General features: G+C 45.3%; 2 protein-coding genes across 2 annotated transcripts in view; both read left to right on the top strand.

Moving 5' to 3' along the window:
* The window catches only part of LOC311238854 (integrin beta-4-like), a gene marked incomplete at both ends in the record, with an annotated part of 11038 nt that extends 2259 nt beyond the window's left edge, over window positions 1-8779 (top strand). The window contains one exon of the mRNA XM_084327054.1: window positions 8708-8779. Within this exon, the coding sequence (XP_084183180.1) occupies window positions 8708-8779 (72 nt within the window). The remainder of the gene's footprint in view (window positions 1-8707) is intronic.
* Window positions 4591-17601, top strand: part of cap2 (cyclase associated actin cytoskeleton regulatory protein 2) — a 91214-nt gene continuing 78203 nt past the window's right edge. Inside the window, 1 exon segment of the mRNA XM_084327490.1 lies at window positions 4591-4711. The gene's annotated coding sequence lies outside the window, so the exon portion shown is untranslated.

Below are 17601 nucleotides of genomic sequence, written 5' to 3'. Positions count from 1 at the left end.
ATAGCCGCCACGTTAATAACGTTTGTAATAAACCAAACCGTTTGTAAATTGGTTGAAAATTTAGCAAGCTATATGGTGATGTCAATAGCACATGATGCACCGTAGACATTCATGTTATTATGAGTGGGCGTGTGCTGCCTGTGGCAAGATGGCCGCCGGTGAACTACCCTAGAGACTCCGCCTTGCACCATCTAGTTATATACATCTATGGTGTCAGGTACACGTATATACAGACTGCCCCCCCCCCCCCTCCAGCACCCACAGGCAATGGACCTGTCTCAAACCCTGCCCCCTTTTCTTGATCCTCCAATCACAACTGTCGCTTACCTCGGACAAACCAAGTTTGTCCGAGGTAAGCGACAGTTGTGATTGGAGGATCAAGAAAAGGGGGCAGGGTTTGAGACAGGTCTCTTGTCACCAAACCCACCCCAACAACTGGCCTGCCTCATGTGTGTGCCGGGCTGCAGAGAGGAGGGGGAGGACGGCTGAGCTCTTCCACACTATATCCACGGGTCCTCCTCCCTCCGTGTGCCTTACTTTTGTATTGCTATTTAATAAGAGAGAAAATAAGTTAAAAAGAGAGAAATGTAGTATTTAAGATAGGCTATTTATTTTTGAGAGTTGACTATGTTGACGCTCTGAGGGTAGAGACTTAGTGGCGGTACTGTATTAATAATAATATTATTATGTACTCATCTCAAGGCATATATAAGTTATTGAGTAGTTTTAGTTGTAATATTATTATAATTATTATTATTATTATTATTATTATTATTATTATTAACATACTCAACCAAAAATGTTGATGTAGGAGTTATTTAAGATACGATTATGTTATGTGCACTGTACAATTATATATATTTTTTGCCTTTTTTGAATCTTTAGAACATGAAATTACATATTGGCTAGTTTAATGCCTTTTGTATTGAGAAAAAAAAAGACTTTATTTAAATGCAGGCCTATTTGCGTGCAGATTGTATGTACTCTGCCTCTTCTATGTTTAGAGCTGTTAAAAAAAAAGAAAAATCCAGACAAAAATGAGCAAAAATGCTGCTTTATCCAGTAGAATGTATCGTCGTCATGGTTTCCGTAGCTGTGCTTCATTTGCTTTTAATATTCATCAGATGGGCTGTTTTACACTGTTGGGAATTTTTATACTTGAACTATTTCTTACAAGGGAAAATATGAAAAATAAACGACAAAAAAAAAAACTTTTTAAGGAAGCTTTTCATTGTCACTGGATGAAGGCATGTAAAGTGTTACTATTTAAATGCAAAGGTCCTGTTGGTATTAAAACTTTATTTCAGAATTTCAACACTATTTACTCTTAAATTGAAATAAAAAGGTTCTATATTTAAAGTGTTTGGTTTGTTCTTCATTTTGCAAGTGGTACAGGTTGTCAAATTGTGTTTAACCCGTTCACTACCACACTACAGAAGGTTAACCCTTTCACTGCCACACAACAAATGGTTAACCCTTTCACTACCACACTACAGAAGGTTAACCCTTTCACTACCACACTACAGACGGTTAACCCTTTGACTACCACACTACAGAAGGTTAACCCTTTCACTACCACACTACAGACGGTTAACCTTTCACTACCACACTACAGACGGTTAACCCTTTCACTGCCACACAACAAATGGTTAACCCTTTCACTACCACTACAGAATGTTAACCCTTTCACTACCACACTACAGACGGTTAACCCTTTGACTACCACACTACAGACGGGTAACCTTTCACTACCACACTACATAAGGTTAACCCTTTCACTACCACACTACAGAAGGTTAACCCTTTCACTACCACTACAGAAGGTTAACCTTTCACTACCACACTACAGACGGTTAACCCTTTCACTACCACACTACTGACGGTTAACCCTTTCACTACCACACTACAGAAGGTTAACCTTTCACTACCACACTACTGACGGTTAACCTTTCACTATCACACTACAGATGGTTAACCCTTTCACTACCACACTACTGACGGTTAACCCTTTCACTACCACACTACAGAAGGTTAACCTTTCACTACCACACTACTGACGGTTAACCCTTTCACTACCACACTACAGAAGGTTAACCTTTCACTACCACACTACTGACGGTTAACCCTTTCACTACCACACTACAGACGGTTAACCTTTCACTACCACACTACATACGGTTAACACTTTCACTACCACACTACAGACGGTTAACCCTTTCACTACCACACTACAGACGGTTAACCCTTTCACTACCACTACAGAAGGTTAACCTTTCACTACCACACTACAGACGGTTAACCCTTTCACTACCACACTACTGACGGTTAACCCTTTCACTACCACACTACAGAAGGTTAACCTTTCACTACCTCACTACTGACGGTTAACCTTTCACTATCACACTACAGAAGGTTAACCCTTTCACTACCACACTACAGACGGTTAACCTTTCACTACCACACTACATACGGTTAACCCTTTCACTACCACACTACAGACGGTTAACCTTTCACTACCACACTACAGACGGTTAACCCTTTCACTACCACACTACAGACGGTTAACCCTTTCACTACCACACTACAGAAGGTTAACCTTTCACTACCACACTACAGAAGGTTAACCCTTTCACTACCACACTACAGAAGGTTAACCTTTCACTACCACACTACAGAAGGTTAACCCTTTCACTACCGCACTACAGACGGTTAACCTTTCACTACCACACTACAGACGGTTAACCCTTTCACTACCACACTACAGACGGTTAACCCTTTCACTACCACACTACAGACGGTTAACCTTTCACTACCACACTACAGACGGTTAACCCTTTCACTACCACACTACAGACGGTTAACCCTTTCACTACCACACTACAGAAGGTTAACCCTTTCACTACCACACTACAGAAGGTTAACCTTTCACTACCACACTACAGAAGGTTAACCCTTTCACTACCGCACTACAGACGGTTAACCTTTCACTACCACACTACAGACGGTTAACCCTTTCACTACCACACTACAGACGGTTAACCCTTTCACTACCACACTACAGACGGTTAACCTTTCACTACCACACTACAGACGGTTAACCCTTTCACTACCACACTACAGACGGTTAACCCTTTCACTACCACACTACAGACGGTTAACCCTTTCACTACCACACTACAGAAGGTTAACCCTTTCACTACCGCACTACAGACGGTTAACCTTCTGTAGTGTGGTAGTAAAAGGGTTAATAAGAGATGATGATGCAAGTGATGTAGGCAGTGGCCTCTAGAGAGAGGAGAGTGTGAAAGCAATAAAAACCATCGACGATCCTCTGAACTTGCACTTTCAGCTCTGGAGACTGAGATATATAACATCTGTGGTTTTGTTCTCTTACACATTCTAAACGTATAAGAACACGCTTAACACACACAGGGTGCCTGGCCGTCGGTGGGCCGTCGTGTGTATATGTGCGTTTCTGTTTTCATTCCTGCGCTTGCTAGCAGCTGTCAGCTGCCGCGCATGGCTCTCATTTTGCAACGCGCTTGTCACACGAGGCCCGGTCGCCATTTTGAAGTGGCTTCTTTATCACACTGCCATTCGAAAACACTCTCCTCTTACACAGTCGAGCCCGGCGAGTGTCGATGACACCGACCCAGAATGGTGTGTCTTTGGAGGAGGGGGGGGGGGGGGGGGGGCCTGACGCCTATCAATGATTCATCTACCTTCTATTCAATAAAAGATACCAGAGAGAGAGAGACCTCACTGCCATATCTCTCTGGCCACCCACCAGCCCCCTGCCTCTGGCTCACAGCAGGGTGTATTTCAGTCCCTGGTGAAACGTGAAGCTGACCCACATAGCAAGGTGACCATGACACAGCCCTTCTGAGTGACATCACGCCAGCCCCCCCCCTCCCTGCCATCTGACCTCCACCATGGTGGCACTCAGATTGGGGGCGGTGTCCTCGTGGATATAGAGATACAAGTGATAATGTTCTCTTTAAACTTTAATGTGACTGTTGATGCCCAATCTTGATTTCAAAAGGGGAACCCGTTGACTTTTAGGGTGCATGCGCTTCACATCTAGCCAGGGGCGCGTTAGTAGTAGTATTGCATGCCATCGTGGTTATTTTAGTAATGATGATACTGTGATACTCATATACTGGTGGTGGTTTTGATGATTATAATGATGATGACGACGACGACAAGAAAGAACATGACAAGGCATTTAATTATTCTCCAATAGGTCTGTCTGTCCATCAGTGTCACAGCCAGGGTGTCTGAACACAAACCCAAGACAACAATCTGTTCGACTACAGACTATATTTAGACCTGTCTGGTCTGGGGGGTTCCCGTTTTTGCTTTTGAGGTAACTGTCCGCGTCCAAGACCAAGACCCAGACAGACAGACAGACGGAAGATATCGCAGCACCGAGTCACTCCCTCTCTCTCTCTCTCTCTCTCTCTCTCTCTCTCTCTCTCGGGTTCATCACCATGTTGCTTAATTTGGAAGTGTCCCCGGCGGAAGAAGAGCAGGGTCCTCTCTGCACTGACTGACGGGAGTGACGGGAGGGAGGCAGGGTACCGCGCCACGGCACAGACAGACGCTGCTGCAGGGACGGATCTTTCCTGCTGCTGCTGGGGATATATTTTATAATATAATAACCACAACAAAAGACCCCGTCGAGGTTATAATTTCGGACCTGAAATCAGAGGTAAACATTTAGATTAATTTGTGTGTTTTCTTTTTTATAATTTTTTTTTTTTTAAATAGCGGGTTTCTCATTATGGGACAAGGAGAAAGAGAGAGAGAGGGGGGGGGGCTGCAGAGAGGGGGGCTGGGGGGCTGATGGCACGTTCATGGCCGTCTCGTAGAAATAGAAACGTGCGCAGTTCTCCTGTTTGTTATTGTTATGCCAGAAGAATAGAAGACACAGCGACGACAAAATCCACAACAATCGCCCCTATTGACGCGCTTTGTGTTGCTCAGTCTGAGCGCCCCGGGTGTCTTGTCATCATCGGTGTGTATGTTGTGTGTGTGTGTGTGTGTGTGTGTGGCTTTACATGTGGCGCCCCCCGCATGTTCTAGAAAACAAATCGCCATGACGCTGGGAATTTCAACAATTTTCTCTTGTAAACCTTTGCTGCATTTTAATTATGGTAATATAACGGTAACGCTGCTGTGGAGCGGCCACATGGAGATGTATTATCATCCGACCCACAGTGACAACATCCTGGCTGTCACCACATCAACAACATTGTTTTATTATTTATTATGGTGCATCCGTCTCGATCAAATCTGAGTTGGAGCAGTATTATTACTCGAAGAGCACCATTAACGACCAAAGCTGCTTTTGTCACTATATTATTTATCATTAAGAAACGGGATTGTCTGAATATTCCGGTTGTGTATAGGGCCCTATACGTGCCCGCCATATAAATCATTGCACCTGTTCCTGACCTGCTAATCTGATATGACCTGATAATAACACACACAAAAAAAAAGCACAGATGAGGTCAGCAATCATTTACATTACATGTACATTTACATTTAGTCATTTAGCTGAACGCTTTTATCCAAAGCGACTTACAAGTTCTGTACTGACATAATCAGCGGGAAGGGTACACAACCCTTTCAGCTGAGTAACAATGTGTCAATAATCAATATAATAATCAATCAATAATATAATTTAATTTCAAACCTTTATTTCAACTCGTAAACACTCTGATGTTACCCTCATTTACAGCGACGACAAACTTACAAAACAAGACATCGTTTATTAGCAATTTCATATATATAGGCACAATAAATAAGACTAAACATTAAAAGAAAATCAACTAAAACAGTTACAAGCTGTTGCATATCAATAATCAATTCCTTTACAACTTGTGTTTCTATAGGAAATACCATCACTTGTTATTTTAGCACATAATACCGGTAATTCTAACTATGTTCTATTAAGTGTTATTATGGCACATAATCATGTTCAAATATGCAATTCCAACATCGTAAACCTAAATGTTTGCAATGTTTAGACCCAGAACAGCTCACACTATAGGTCCATGGTGGCTCTAACCAACGCCTGCAGCTGCAGGTCAGTGTCCCGATTAGCCCCTTTCGTGACTGTGGTGCACGCCAACGAGGTTTGGCCGAGTGAATCCACAGTCACTTGCTCCTGAATAGCAAACCGACCTAGATTTACCATGAAGAACTGGTCCTGCCCGAACCGTTCGTTATACAAGTATCACAGAGACATTTCAAAGGTACTCACAGTTGCACGAGGGTCTTGGACTGAGAAACGCAATGGTTTGAAAGCTCGGCGTTGCCAATAAACATTTTAAATAATTTTTATAAACTGGTCAACACTGGTCAACACAGCTTTATTTCCGGCATTGGGTGCATCAGGCAGCTAGAGCCGTTTTGACCAGTGTTGACCAGTTTATAAAAAGAAAATTAAATGTGTATTAGCAACGCCAAGCTTTCAAACCATTACGTTTCTCTGTCCAAGACCCTCGTGCAACTGTGAGTATACCTTTGAAATGTCTCTGTGATACTTGTATAACGAACGGTTTGGGCAGGACGCTTCATTCATTAAGGCAACCTACTTGCGTTCAGCGTCCCACGTGACCACGCCTAGCACGCCCCCGCGGCAATGCGGCAGGCGGCAGCGGCAGAGCGGCAGCGGCACGCGGGTTGCCGCGGCATTATGCATACGCAATCCCCCCTGTTTTAACATCGACGGTTAGCTCAACTCGTTCCTCAGCTTGCTGTGGAGCCTGCGGTCTAGTTGGTGACAAGTTCGAATCACTTCAATTTTTTTTTATTTTTTTTTTTATGTTTAATAAATTTATCGCCTCTCTATATAAACATCGCCGGTTAAGTTTAGGCATTCTTTCGGAGTTGGTTAAGGTTAGGGTTAAGTTTAGGCATTCTTTCGGAGTTGGTTAAGGTTAGAGTTTGTCGCAGAGCATGGCAATAGAATGCCTGTCTTTCTTTCGCCGGAGCAGCAGCCTATTTCCGCTCTGCCGCTCTCTCGCTCTGCCGCGGTCACATGGCGCGTCGTGGCCAATCAGAGAAACGCTGAACGCAAGTAGGTTACCTTAAGTGTTCACGCGGGCAGGACCGGTCCTTGGTCCATGGTAAATCAGGGTTGGTTTGCTATTCAGTAGCAAGTGACTGTGGATTCACTCGGACAAACCTTGTTGGCGTGCATCACAGTCACGAAAGGGGCTACGTCCCGATATAGACCATAAGATCAGATCCCAGGCCGTGGGGTTCAGGGGTGGCACTAACTAACGCCAGTTTCAGCGTCCTGATATAGACCATGAGATCAGATCCCAGGCCGCGGGGTTCAGGAGACAGAATGTAGCCAATAATACCGCTCCTCTGTGATATCACACGTCTGCTTCTCAGCTGTTGGCGGGCGGACCAGGGGCTTTATCTGACGGACAATATTGCCCACACCTGTCTGGAAAAAGTATTATGTTGATTTTAAAATAATGTGTTCATATTGTCATGTAGGCCAATTGTATAGGCTATATTGGGATATGAAAAAAGGCTATTAATGTGGATTTTATGTATGTAAATTCTCCTCAAAAGTTGTAGGCTGATTTAAAGGAACACGCCAACATTTTGGGAAATTAGCTCCTCGTCTTCTCCAGAGAGAGACAAGAAGATAGATACCAGTTTCCTCTCTGTGCGTTCAGTAGAAAGCTATCTGGCTGCACGTTAGCCTAGCTTAGCACAATGAATGGTAGTGGACAGTGCCGGTTAGCCTTCGGGAGAGGTGTTAGTTGGACAATGCCTAGGGCAGGCTATAACTGTCCGCTTCATTGTGCTAAGCTAGGCTAATGTGCAGCCAGATAGCTTTCTATACTGAACACACAGAGAGGAAACTGGTATCTATCTTCTTGTCTCTCTCTGGAGTAGACTAATAAGCTAAATTTCCCAAAATATCGGCGTGTTCCTTTAAGTCCACATCTTCTGGTAGGTTTTCACCTGCTACTCTTTGTGCTATAGCCCAGTGGTTCCCAAAGTCGGGGTCGCGACCCAAAGGTGGGCCGCGAGCAGCCAAGAGTGGGCCGCGAGATGATTTCCAATTTTTTTTTTTTTTTTTTTTTTGTCAGGCCACTGAACTTAGAAGCAGGCCAGGACAGTGTTTCTAGTTGTATTCAAAAATTCTATTCTATTGTATTCTAAAATGTGACTATATGGTTTTATATTAACTTAATAAATAAACAAAAACGAAAAATCTACTTATTTCAATGAACATTTCAAACTAAATAACAGATTATGCACATAAAACGTTGAAAACAACCGAAGCAACAATAGTATTTTAATGAGGCTATTATTATTATCATTATTATTTTGCAACAAGTTAGCCCTCTCATAAATAGCACATATAAATGAATAACTAACTTGAACTAACTTAATAGGATTGAAGTGATATTTGGCAAAAAAAGAAAAAAAAGAAAAGCCTGACGATGTGCATTGGGCCGCGGCTCTCTGATGCCTTATTTTCTGGGTCCTGGCCTGAAAAGTTTGGGAACCCCTGCTATAGCCTACATTATGGTGGTTTCGTAATGCAGACAGCAGCAGGCTTCAAGTCCCACCCCGGCTGTTCACCATTCAGTCCGTCTAGTCATCTGAAAAGATTGAACCCGCATGAGATTCTAAAGAGCTAAATGTCACTGGCCATGTCTTCTCACAGCCCCCGGAGAGTCACCATGGTGGGCATAGCATCACAGTCCAAGTCCTGTGGTTTCTGCCACGTGGCTTCTGAGTCGAGTTTGAGGATATCATTAAGAGAGTGATTATGGAAAAGGGCGGCTACGTGGCGTAGTGGGCAAGTCGCTCGCCCAGAAATCTGGAGATGCTGGGCTCGCCTGTTCGAGCCCAGCGCTCCACATTTGCTTTCAGTTTAGCTGGTCGTCCGTACTAATACACATTGGCCGTATTAGGGGGTGGGAAACTGATGGGTGGGGATCGGGCGTTGTGGACAGCGACTCCTACAGGTCGGTTGGTGCGCCTGCGCAGTGGAATCAGGAAGTGTCGGGGGCAGCGTGAGCCTCCCACGCGTTACTCCTCGCCACTGAGAGGTCGAGCTGCGCAGGTGAAAAGGTCCTGCTGTTACCTCAAGTACCGGAGGGGACTCGTGCTATGTATGACTTAGTCCACATTGCAGCCGGCTTGTGGGAGGCAAGAAACAGCGTTCGTGACAGGGGAGGGTTGAATTGGATGATACGAAATTGGGATGGGAGAAAATATAGAAAACGGGAGAAAAAGTGGATAAAAAAAAAAAAGATAGTGATTATGGTATACAGAAAACCTTGCGCAAACACAATAGTTCATCATTTCCATTTCGCCATGAACGCATTTCAGTAAGCAGATGACTAATTCACTTCCAAATATTTAAAAACATGAAAACTACAATGGCGAACCAGAGTCGGATAATCCTGAGCTCATGATTACAATAATGTATTCTGGCTGTCGTTTTGACCATTTGGCAAAAGTGGCATTTATACAGCAATGTTCTAACATTGAACAGGCATGAACGCCCCCCCCCCCCCCCATGGTCTACCAACATAACAGCAAAAGGAATAAAGATGAGAAGCACGTTCAGCCATAGACTCAACCCCCCCCCCCCCCCCCCCCCCCCCGACACACCACTAATCACCTCAGTCAGGTCTTTGTGCCGGTACTGACTAGGGCCAATGGCTGAAGAACTAACAGCTGGAGAACTTGAGAACTGTAAGAGAACGGTTTAACTCTTTAACTAATGAACCCTGAAATGGACTCTGGCACCTTGCACAGGGACTCATATGTCACTTATTCATTCACTAACACCTTAGATCTTATTTGTATATGCATATTATCTTATATTTATTTGTAATCTGCCTAATCTGTTTAATTATACCAGGGTAGACTAAAACTAAGTATGGAGTATTGCACATTGTACAGAGTAGACTGAGTTAGCTATATATACATATATACAGGGGGTTGACTTGGGATAGAATCGTATAATACCAGGGGGGGCTTTACATAATGCACATTGTGTTGTTATAATTATCAATAATATACATATGTCTCAACTGACCAGCTAATCAGAGCCTCTCCATAATTTTTTATTAGTATCTTGTTCCTACCTCTTATTCTCAAGGGGATTCTCAAGGGGATTAATAAAGGAACATCTTATCTCCTATAAGGTGAATGAGTCTCAGGTCTGGCGAGGTGGCTGGGGCAGAATCAAGGTAGCTGGGGCAGAATCAAGGTAGCTGGGGCAAAATCAAGGTAGCTGGGGGCAGAATCAAGGTAGCTGGGGGCAGAATCAAGGTAGCTGGGGCAGAATCAAGGTAGCTGGGGCAGAATCAAGGTAGCTGGGGCAGAATCAAGGTAGCTGGGGCAACATCAAGGTAGCTGGGGCAGAATCAAGGTGGCTGGGGCAGAATCAAGGTAGCTGGGGCAGAATCAAGGTAGCTGGGGCAGAATCAAGGTAGCTGGGGCAGAATCAAGGTAGCTGGGGCAGAATCAAGGTGGTTGGGGCAACATCAAGGTAGCTGGGGCAGAATCAAGGTAGCTGGGGCAACATCAAGGTAGCTGGGGCAGAATCAAGGTAGCTGGGGCAGAATCAAGGTAGCTGGGGCAGAATCAAGGTAGCTGGGGCAGAATCAAGGTAGCTGGGGCAGAATCAAGGTAGCTGGGGCAGAATCAAGGTAGCTGGGGCAGAATCAAGGTAGCTGGGGCAACAGCAAGGTAGCTGGGGCAGAATCAAGGTAGCTGGGGCAAAATCAAGGTAGCTGGGGGCAGAATCAAGGTAGCTGGGGGCAGAATCAAGGTAGCTGGGGCAGAATCAAGGTAGCTGGGGCAGAATCAAGGTGGCTGAGGGCAGAATCAAGGTAGCTGGGGCAGAATCAAGGTAGCTGGGGCAAAATCAAGGTAGCTGGGGGCAGAATCAAGGTAGCTGGGGGCAGAATCAAGGTAGCTGGGGCAGAATCAAGGTAGCTGGGGCAGAATCAAGGTAGCTGGGGCAAAATCAAGGTAGCTGGGGGCAGAATCAAGGTAGCTGGGGCAGAATCAAGGTAGCTGGGGCAGAATCAAGGTAGCTGGGGCAGAATCAAGGTAGCTGGGGCAGAATCAAGGTAGCTGGGGGCAGAATCAAGGTAGCTGGGGCAGAATCAAGGTAGCTGGGGCAGAATCAAGGTAGCTGGGGCAGAATCAAGGTAGCTGGGGGCAGAATCAAGGTAGCTGGGGCAACATCAAGGTAGCTGGGGCAGAATCAAGGTGGCTGGGGCAGAATCAAGGTAGCTGGGGCAGAATCAAGGTAGCTGGGGCAGAATCAAGGTAGCTGGGGCAGAATCAAGGTAGCTGGGGGCAGAATCAAGGTAGCTGGGGGCAGAATCAAGGTAGCTGGGGCAACATCAAGGTAGCTGGGGCAGAATCAAGGTAGCTGGGGGCAGAATCAAGGTAGCTGGGGGCAGAATCAAGGTAGCTGGGGCAACATCAAGGTAGCTGGGGCAGAATCAAGGTGGCTGGGGCAGAATCAAGGTAGCTGGGGCAGAATCAAGGTAGCTGGGGCAGAATCAAGGTAGCTGGGGCAGAATCAAGGTGGCTGAGGGCAGAATCCAGTATATCAGAGACAAAGGTTTGACACGTGGCCTGTTGGCTCAGCCCTCTCCAGTCCTCCCCAGGACCCGTTCTGTCCCAGCTCACAGAAATAGCCGCTGAGGCCTACGATAGGCATTTGGCACCGTCGGGAGAATTCTCTAGAGAGATGACAAGATGACGCCCATCTCAGGCCCTGTGTTCCGCTCATCAATTACTGAAATTACACAGGGAACACAACATCCAAACCACACACTGCAGTATTGACCCAGAGAAGACCTTCGTAATATCAACATTTTTCGAATAGTGTTGCTATTCAAGTTTATTTGTATAGCCCAATATCACCGGTGTATCAATGGGCTTCACAGACCCCCCACATCACAATGGAACAATCCCTCCCAACCCTCAATGAAGATAAACCCCAACAAAAGAAACCTCAGAATAGCAATTCAATGAGAGATCCCCCCCCACAACAAGGATGGTCAGGCCGGCGTACAGTGGGCGTGGTGGTGGACAACTGGTGATGGGTGAAATAACTGGTAATTGGTGCATAGTCGTTTTAGTCTGTGGAGTTCTCTTACACTCACAGATATCAGGTCAATGTTTACTAAAGGTTCTCAGGTTATTGTGGTCATGCAACAAGCTGCTGTTTGTTTGTTTGTTTGTTGACTTATAATCAGTGGTGGAAGAAGTACACAGTTCCTTTACTTAAGTAAAAGTAGAAATACTCAGATACATGAGTACTCTGGTCAAAGTAAAAGTCCTCCATTCAAATTCTACTTAGGTAAAAGTAGAGAGGTATTTGCTAATGAATGTACTTGAGTATCTAAAGTAAAAGTACACATTCTACATGACGTTTGTGTATCCATTGACCTCTATAGGTTGTGTTATAAGTGGTGTGTGGTCCAGTTATGCTGCTCTGATTAAAGGTCATGTTAAAGTGATATGTGGTCCAGTTATATGCTGCTCTGATTGCATCCTCTTGAAGTTGACAGGCTTCAGATGTGAAAGTATATAATGGGGGTCAGCGGTGGCCTAAAGGTTAGAGAAGCGGGTTTGTGACCGGAAGGTCGCCGGTTCGATCCCCCGGACCGGCAGGAATAATCTGGGCTGGGGAAGTGAATGAATAACTCTCTCCCATACCCTTAAAGCCAACCGCTGAAGTGCCCTTGAGCAAGGCACTACACCCCCAACTGCTCCAGTGGAGTTGCTCAGTGGAATTGCTCAGTCGAGTTGCTCAGTGGCCAACGGTGTCAGACTGTGGTTGTACTGGGCAGCTCCCAGGTGTGAATGGAACTGTGTCAATGTGAAGCAGGGCGTAGCTGAAAAAGAGCATCTGTGTTCAGCTAACCTACCCTGGGTAAATAAAGGAAAAATAAAAAAATTAAATAATCTTCATACATTTCTTATTATTTATTATATTGTGTTTTCAATGCAAAATCATTTTCTTCAAAGTAACTAGTAACTGATGGGTTCAGATAAATGTAGTGGAGTAAAAAATATAATATTTCCCTTGAAATGTAGTGCCTGGCCAGCCCCTTTCTGACAGAAAGACACGTTATGTGGACACAGGACCCCTAGCCCCTAGTTTATATATAACCCTATGCCTTATTCCCTATACTTACCAATGGTGTTGTCGATCGGTAGAGTCATCTTTCTGCACAATCATACTGGATACCTGCTGCAGCCCCGGCTAGTTGGCTAAATGACACGTCTTCTTTAAATTATGTTTTTGGTAGATATTTTATTGGTTTTTACCGGGGCAGTCCGGTAGAGAGAGATAGAGGAAGTATGGGAGGATAGAGGGGGAAGACATTTGGCAAAGGTCGCCGGGTCCGGGAGTCGAACCCGGGCCGCCGGCCGCGTTGCACCGCAGTGCTGTACGTGGTGCGCCACCCTGGCGCCTGACACGTCTTCTTTAAGTGTAAACAACTGATATAACACAGTGCCCTGGAGTTGTCTTGAAGTTAGCCAGAGACCTCCCTTACATTACTGTGCTACTCTGAAAAAAAAGGCTGATCTAATGTGTTTTTTATTGATCTTTCTCCCCCTCCTTTTTCCTCCGATTTTCTCCCATCCCAATGTTTAGTCGTTATGCCAATTCCCAATCCCCTTCCTGGTCGCTGCGCACTTACCCACCACAGTCGGTCTGGGAGAGTGGAGGCTATCACGTGCTTCCTCCGACACACGTCCAGCCAATCAACCGCTTCTTTTCACCTGGCAGCGCGGACTCTCACTGAGAGGGCGTAACGTGTGGAAGGATCACACTACCACCCTTAGATCCTATCCGCGCTTAGCAGGCGCCCCGACCGAACTGTAGGAGTCGCTGTTTACAACGACCCGGACCCACCCCGCCAGCTTCTCCCACCCTCTAATACTGCCAATTGTATTAGTGTGAACGGCCAGCCAAGCTGGTGACAACCCTGGAGTTGTGAGCTGGATTCGAACAGGCGAATCCAGCGTCTCCGGGGTTGGTGACGAACGCAATCTCCGCTACGCGACCTGACCGCCCTGGCTGATCTAATGTGTTAATTTATTTGGTTGCAGAAACTGTGGCTCGTCTGATATTACGTGGTGACGGTAGCCCTGCAGGTGCAAGATTAGGAAGTGTGTGTTAGTTAGCAGCAGTTTGTAAACAGGGATGTTGCGGAAACATGCAATGCGTGGTTATATTGCATTCCAGGCTGTTGAATGGTATGCGGTTTCCTGCGTTCCAGTAAGGCAGATGTTTGGTCAGTGTTACTGCGGTATGTCCACCGAGCAGGACTTTGTTTATTTTAGTGACGTGAATGTTTTTATTAGTCGGGCAGTGTCACTGAGGCCATGTCCACACGTACACAGATCTTTTATAAAAGCATTTAATTCACCCCTCCGTTTCCAAAAAGATTCCTGTCCACACTACGGGTGTTTTAGAAAATCTCATTGACGCTCATATGAACTGACCTGATTGACATGATGGCAGGCTGCAGGGAGCTCTCCTTGGTCCTGATTGACATGATGGCAGGCTGCAGGGAGCTCTCCTTGGGCCTGATTGACATGATGGCAGGCTGCAGGGAGCTCTCCTTGGTCCTGATTGACATGATGGCAGGCTGCAGGGAGCTCTCCTTGGTCCTGATTGACATGATGGCAGGCTGCAGGGAGCTCTCCTTGGTCCTGATTGACATGATGGCAGGCTGCAGGGAGCTCTCCTTGGTCCTGATTGACATAATGGCAGGCTGCAGGGAGCTCTCCTTGGTCCTGATTGACATGATGGCAGGCTGCAGGGAGCTCTCCTTGGTCCTGATTGACATGATGGCAGGCTGCAGGGAGCTCTCCTTGGTCCTGATTGACATGATGGCAGGCTGCAGGGAGCTCTCCTTGGTCCTGATTGACATGATGGCAGGCTGCAGGGAGCTCTCCTTGGGCCTGATTGACATGATGGCAGGCTGCAGGGAGCTCTCCTTGGTCCTGACTGACATGATGGCAGGCTGCAGGGAGCTCTCCTTGGTCCTGATTGACATGATGGCAGGCTGCAGGGAGCTCTCCTTGGTCCTGATTGCAGAGAAAATACTTTGTTTCACCTGAAGTGTGTGCGTGCGCACTAAAATAACGTGTGTGTTCAATTGTGTGGTGGTCATTTTCATCATAAGTGTCCTCTCAAAGAATGACGCCATCTATTTAAAAGATCTGATTTAGCTAACGACGTATGGAGGTGTAATTAGAGGACAGGGACTCTGAGGTCACACCTCTGTTGGTAATCGCTAGATCAGGTGACCTGGTTGGGTTTCTACTTCATAGGAGGAGTTAATGTCCCCACAGCCATCGCAGTAGAATAAAGTTGAAAAGTAGAGGAGATCTGCGCTAATTCTTTTGCAGATAAAAATACTAGACGTTACGCCCAGTGACTTCAACATGTTCTGAATTCACAGGGTGCTTCTGTATCATTTTAATCTTGTTTTTTATCAGAAGAAGAAAACTTTGTACAAATTACAATTTTATAAATACTCAAATGGCTGTCACAATGACAATAGACTTTGCGATAGACTTGGGTTGGCTATACATATTTGTACCTGGGGTAGACTTAGGATAGAGTCTGGATATTATACCATGATGGGCTGTACATATGTGTGATATGTCTCCCCTGTTCACTCACAGAGAGATCCAGCTGCATCTTTATTTTATCTTTATCTTTATTTCTCTTATTTGTATTTTATTCTTATTCTATATTCTTATATTTTATTCTTATTATCCTGCTTGTACCTCTACTCTCCATCTGTTGCTGCTATGACACCTCACTGAATTTCCCTACGGGGGTGAATAAAGGTTTATCTTATCTTATCTTTTTTTTTTATCCACTTTTTCTCCCATTTTCTATATTTTCTCCCATCCCAATTTCGTATCGTGCAATTCAACCCTCCCCTGTCTCGAACGCTGTTTCTTGCCTCCCACAAGCCGGCTGCAATGTGGACGAAGCCTTACATAGCACGAGTCCCCTCCGATACTCGAGGTAGCAGCCGTCGCATCTTTTCACCTGCACGGCGCAATCTTTCAGCGTCAGGGGGTCTGCGTTTGGAGGGCACGCCGCCCCCGTCGCTTCTTGATTCTACTGCGCAGGCGCACCAACTGACCTGTAGGAGTCGCTGTCCACAACGTCCGATCCCCACCCCTCAGTTTTCCCTCCCCCTAATACTGCCAATTGTATTAGTACGGACGACCAGCCAAACTGAAAACAATGTGGAGCGCTGGGCTCGAACCCAGCGTCTCCAGCATTGGTGGTGAGTGCCTTGCCCACTGCACCACCTAGCCGCCTATTTCATCTTATCTTAAGTGTAACCCAATGCGCTTCTTGTCCGGATGCAGCCCGTCAATCACTAGCTGCTAGTCCCGCCTAATTCAGAATTAGGTTGTGATTGGTCCTGCTGCCTTGTTTGGTGCTTCCTTCCTCAATCAGCGTCTGTTACTAGGCAGAGTACTACTTATATTGTACCTCATATCAGGGTTGTTAACCAGAATAACAGCTGAAATTGCCCAGACCGGAAGCACTTTAGTCTAAAGGCAATTCGTTACAAGGCAAGTGCCCCTCTGCCCTGCTAAACCACAGGGATTAGGGATTAGGTCTTTTTAAAATAAAGATCCAGACAGTCTTTTTTACCCAGGATACTTCAAAGACTTCGAGTGACCCATGTTTGGAGGAGATATGATCAGCAGAGCAGCAGACTGTATTGATCCGATCAGTCCTTTTTTAAAAGCTTCTGGTCACCAGGGTGTCTGCTTCTGGTTGCCAATTATGTCTGTATCATTTACTCCAGTCAGTAAATAGTAATAGTTATAATCATAATAATCATAATAATAATCAATCATCATAATTATACTATAGTCTGCCCATATAACTCTGTATGATAGCATGTACAGTATATACCGTATATATACATTTATACTTACAGCATATATATACATACATATACATCTGTCTGAATATACCTGCATATAAACCTTCTATATACCTACTTATATACCTGCATATAACCCATACAACTCTGATAGCATGTACAATAATGCTGTATATACCGTATGAATATATATATTTATACTTACTGTATATATATACACACATCTGTCTGTACATACCTGCATATAATCCTCTTTACACATATCTGTTGATACTATATCTTTACATATATGTGTACAATACATATCCTTTACCTACTCTTACTAGTTACGCTGCTGGCCAGTACGACTTACCATAGTGTCTTCATACCTGTATCACTGTACATATTAATACTACAACTCTACATACTACATCTGATTAGCACTATTACTCAGTAGTAGTACTAATTTATATATTTCATTATCCAAGGGCGGCTAAGTGGCGCAGTGGGCAAGGCGCTCGCCACTAACGCAGGAGATGCTGGGTTCGAGCCCAGCTCTCGGCGTTGCTTCCGGCTTGGCTGGTCGTTCATACTAACACAATTGGCAGTATTAGGGGGTGGGAAAGCCGGTGGGTGGGGATCAGACGTTGTGGAC

The sequence above is a fragment of the Notolepis coatsorum genome (assembly GCF_963971535.1).
Source record: "Notolepis coatsorum genome assembly, chromosome: 13".
Taxonomy (NCBI): domain Eukaryota; kingdom Metazoa; phylum Chordata; class Actinopteri; order Aulopiformes; family Paralepididae; genus Notolepis; species Notolepis coatsorum.
Note: the sequence above shows the minus strand (reverse complement) of the source record. Positions and strands in the feature narration are given on the sequence as shown.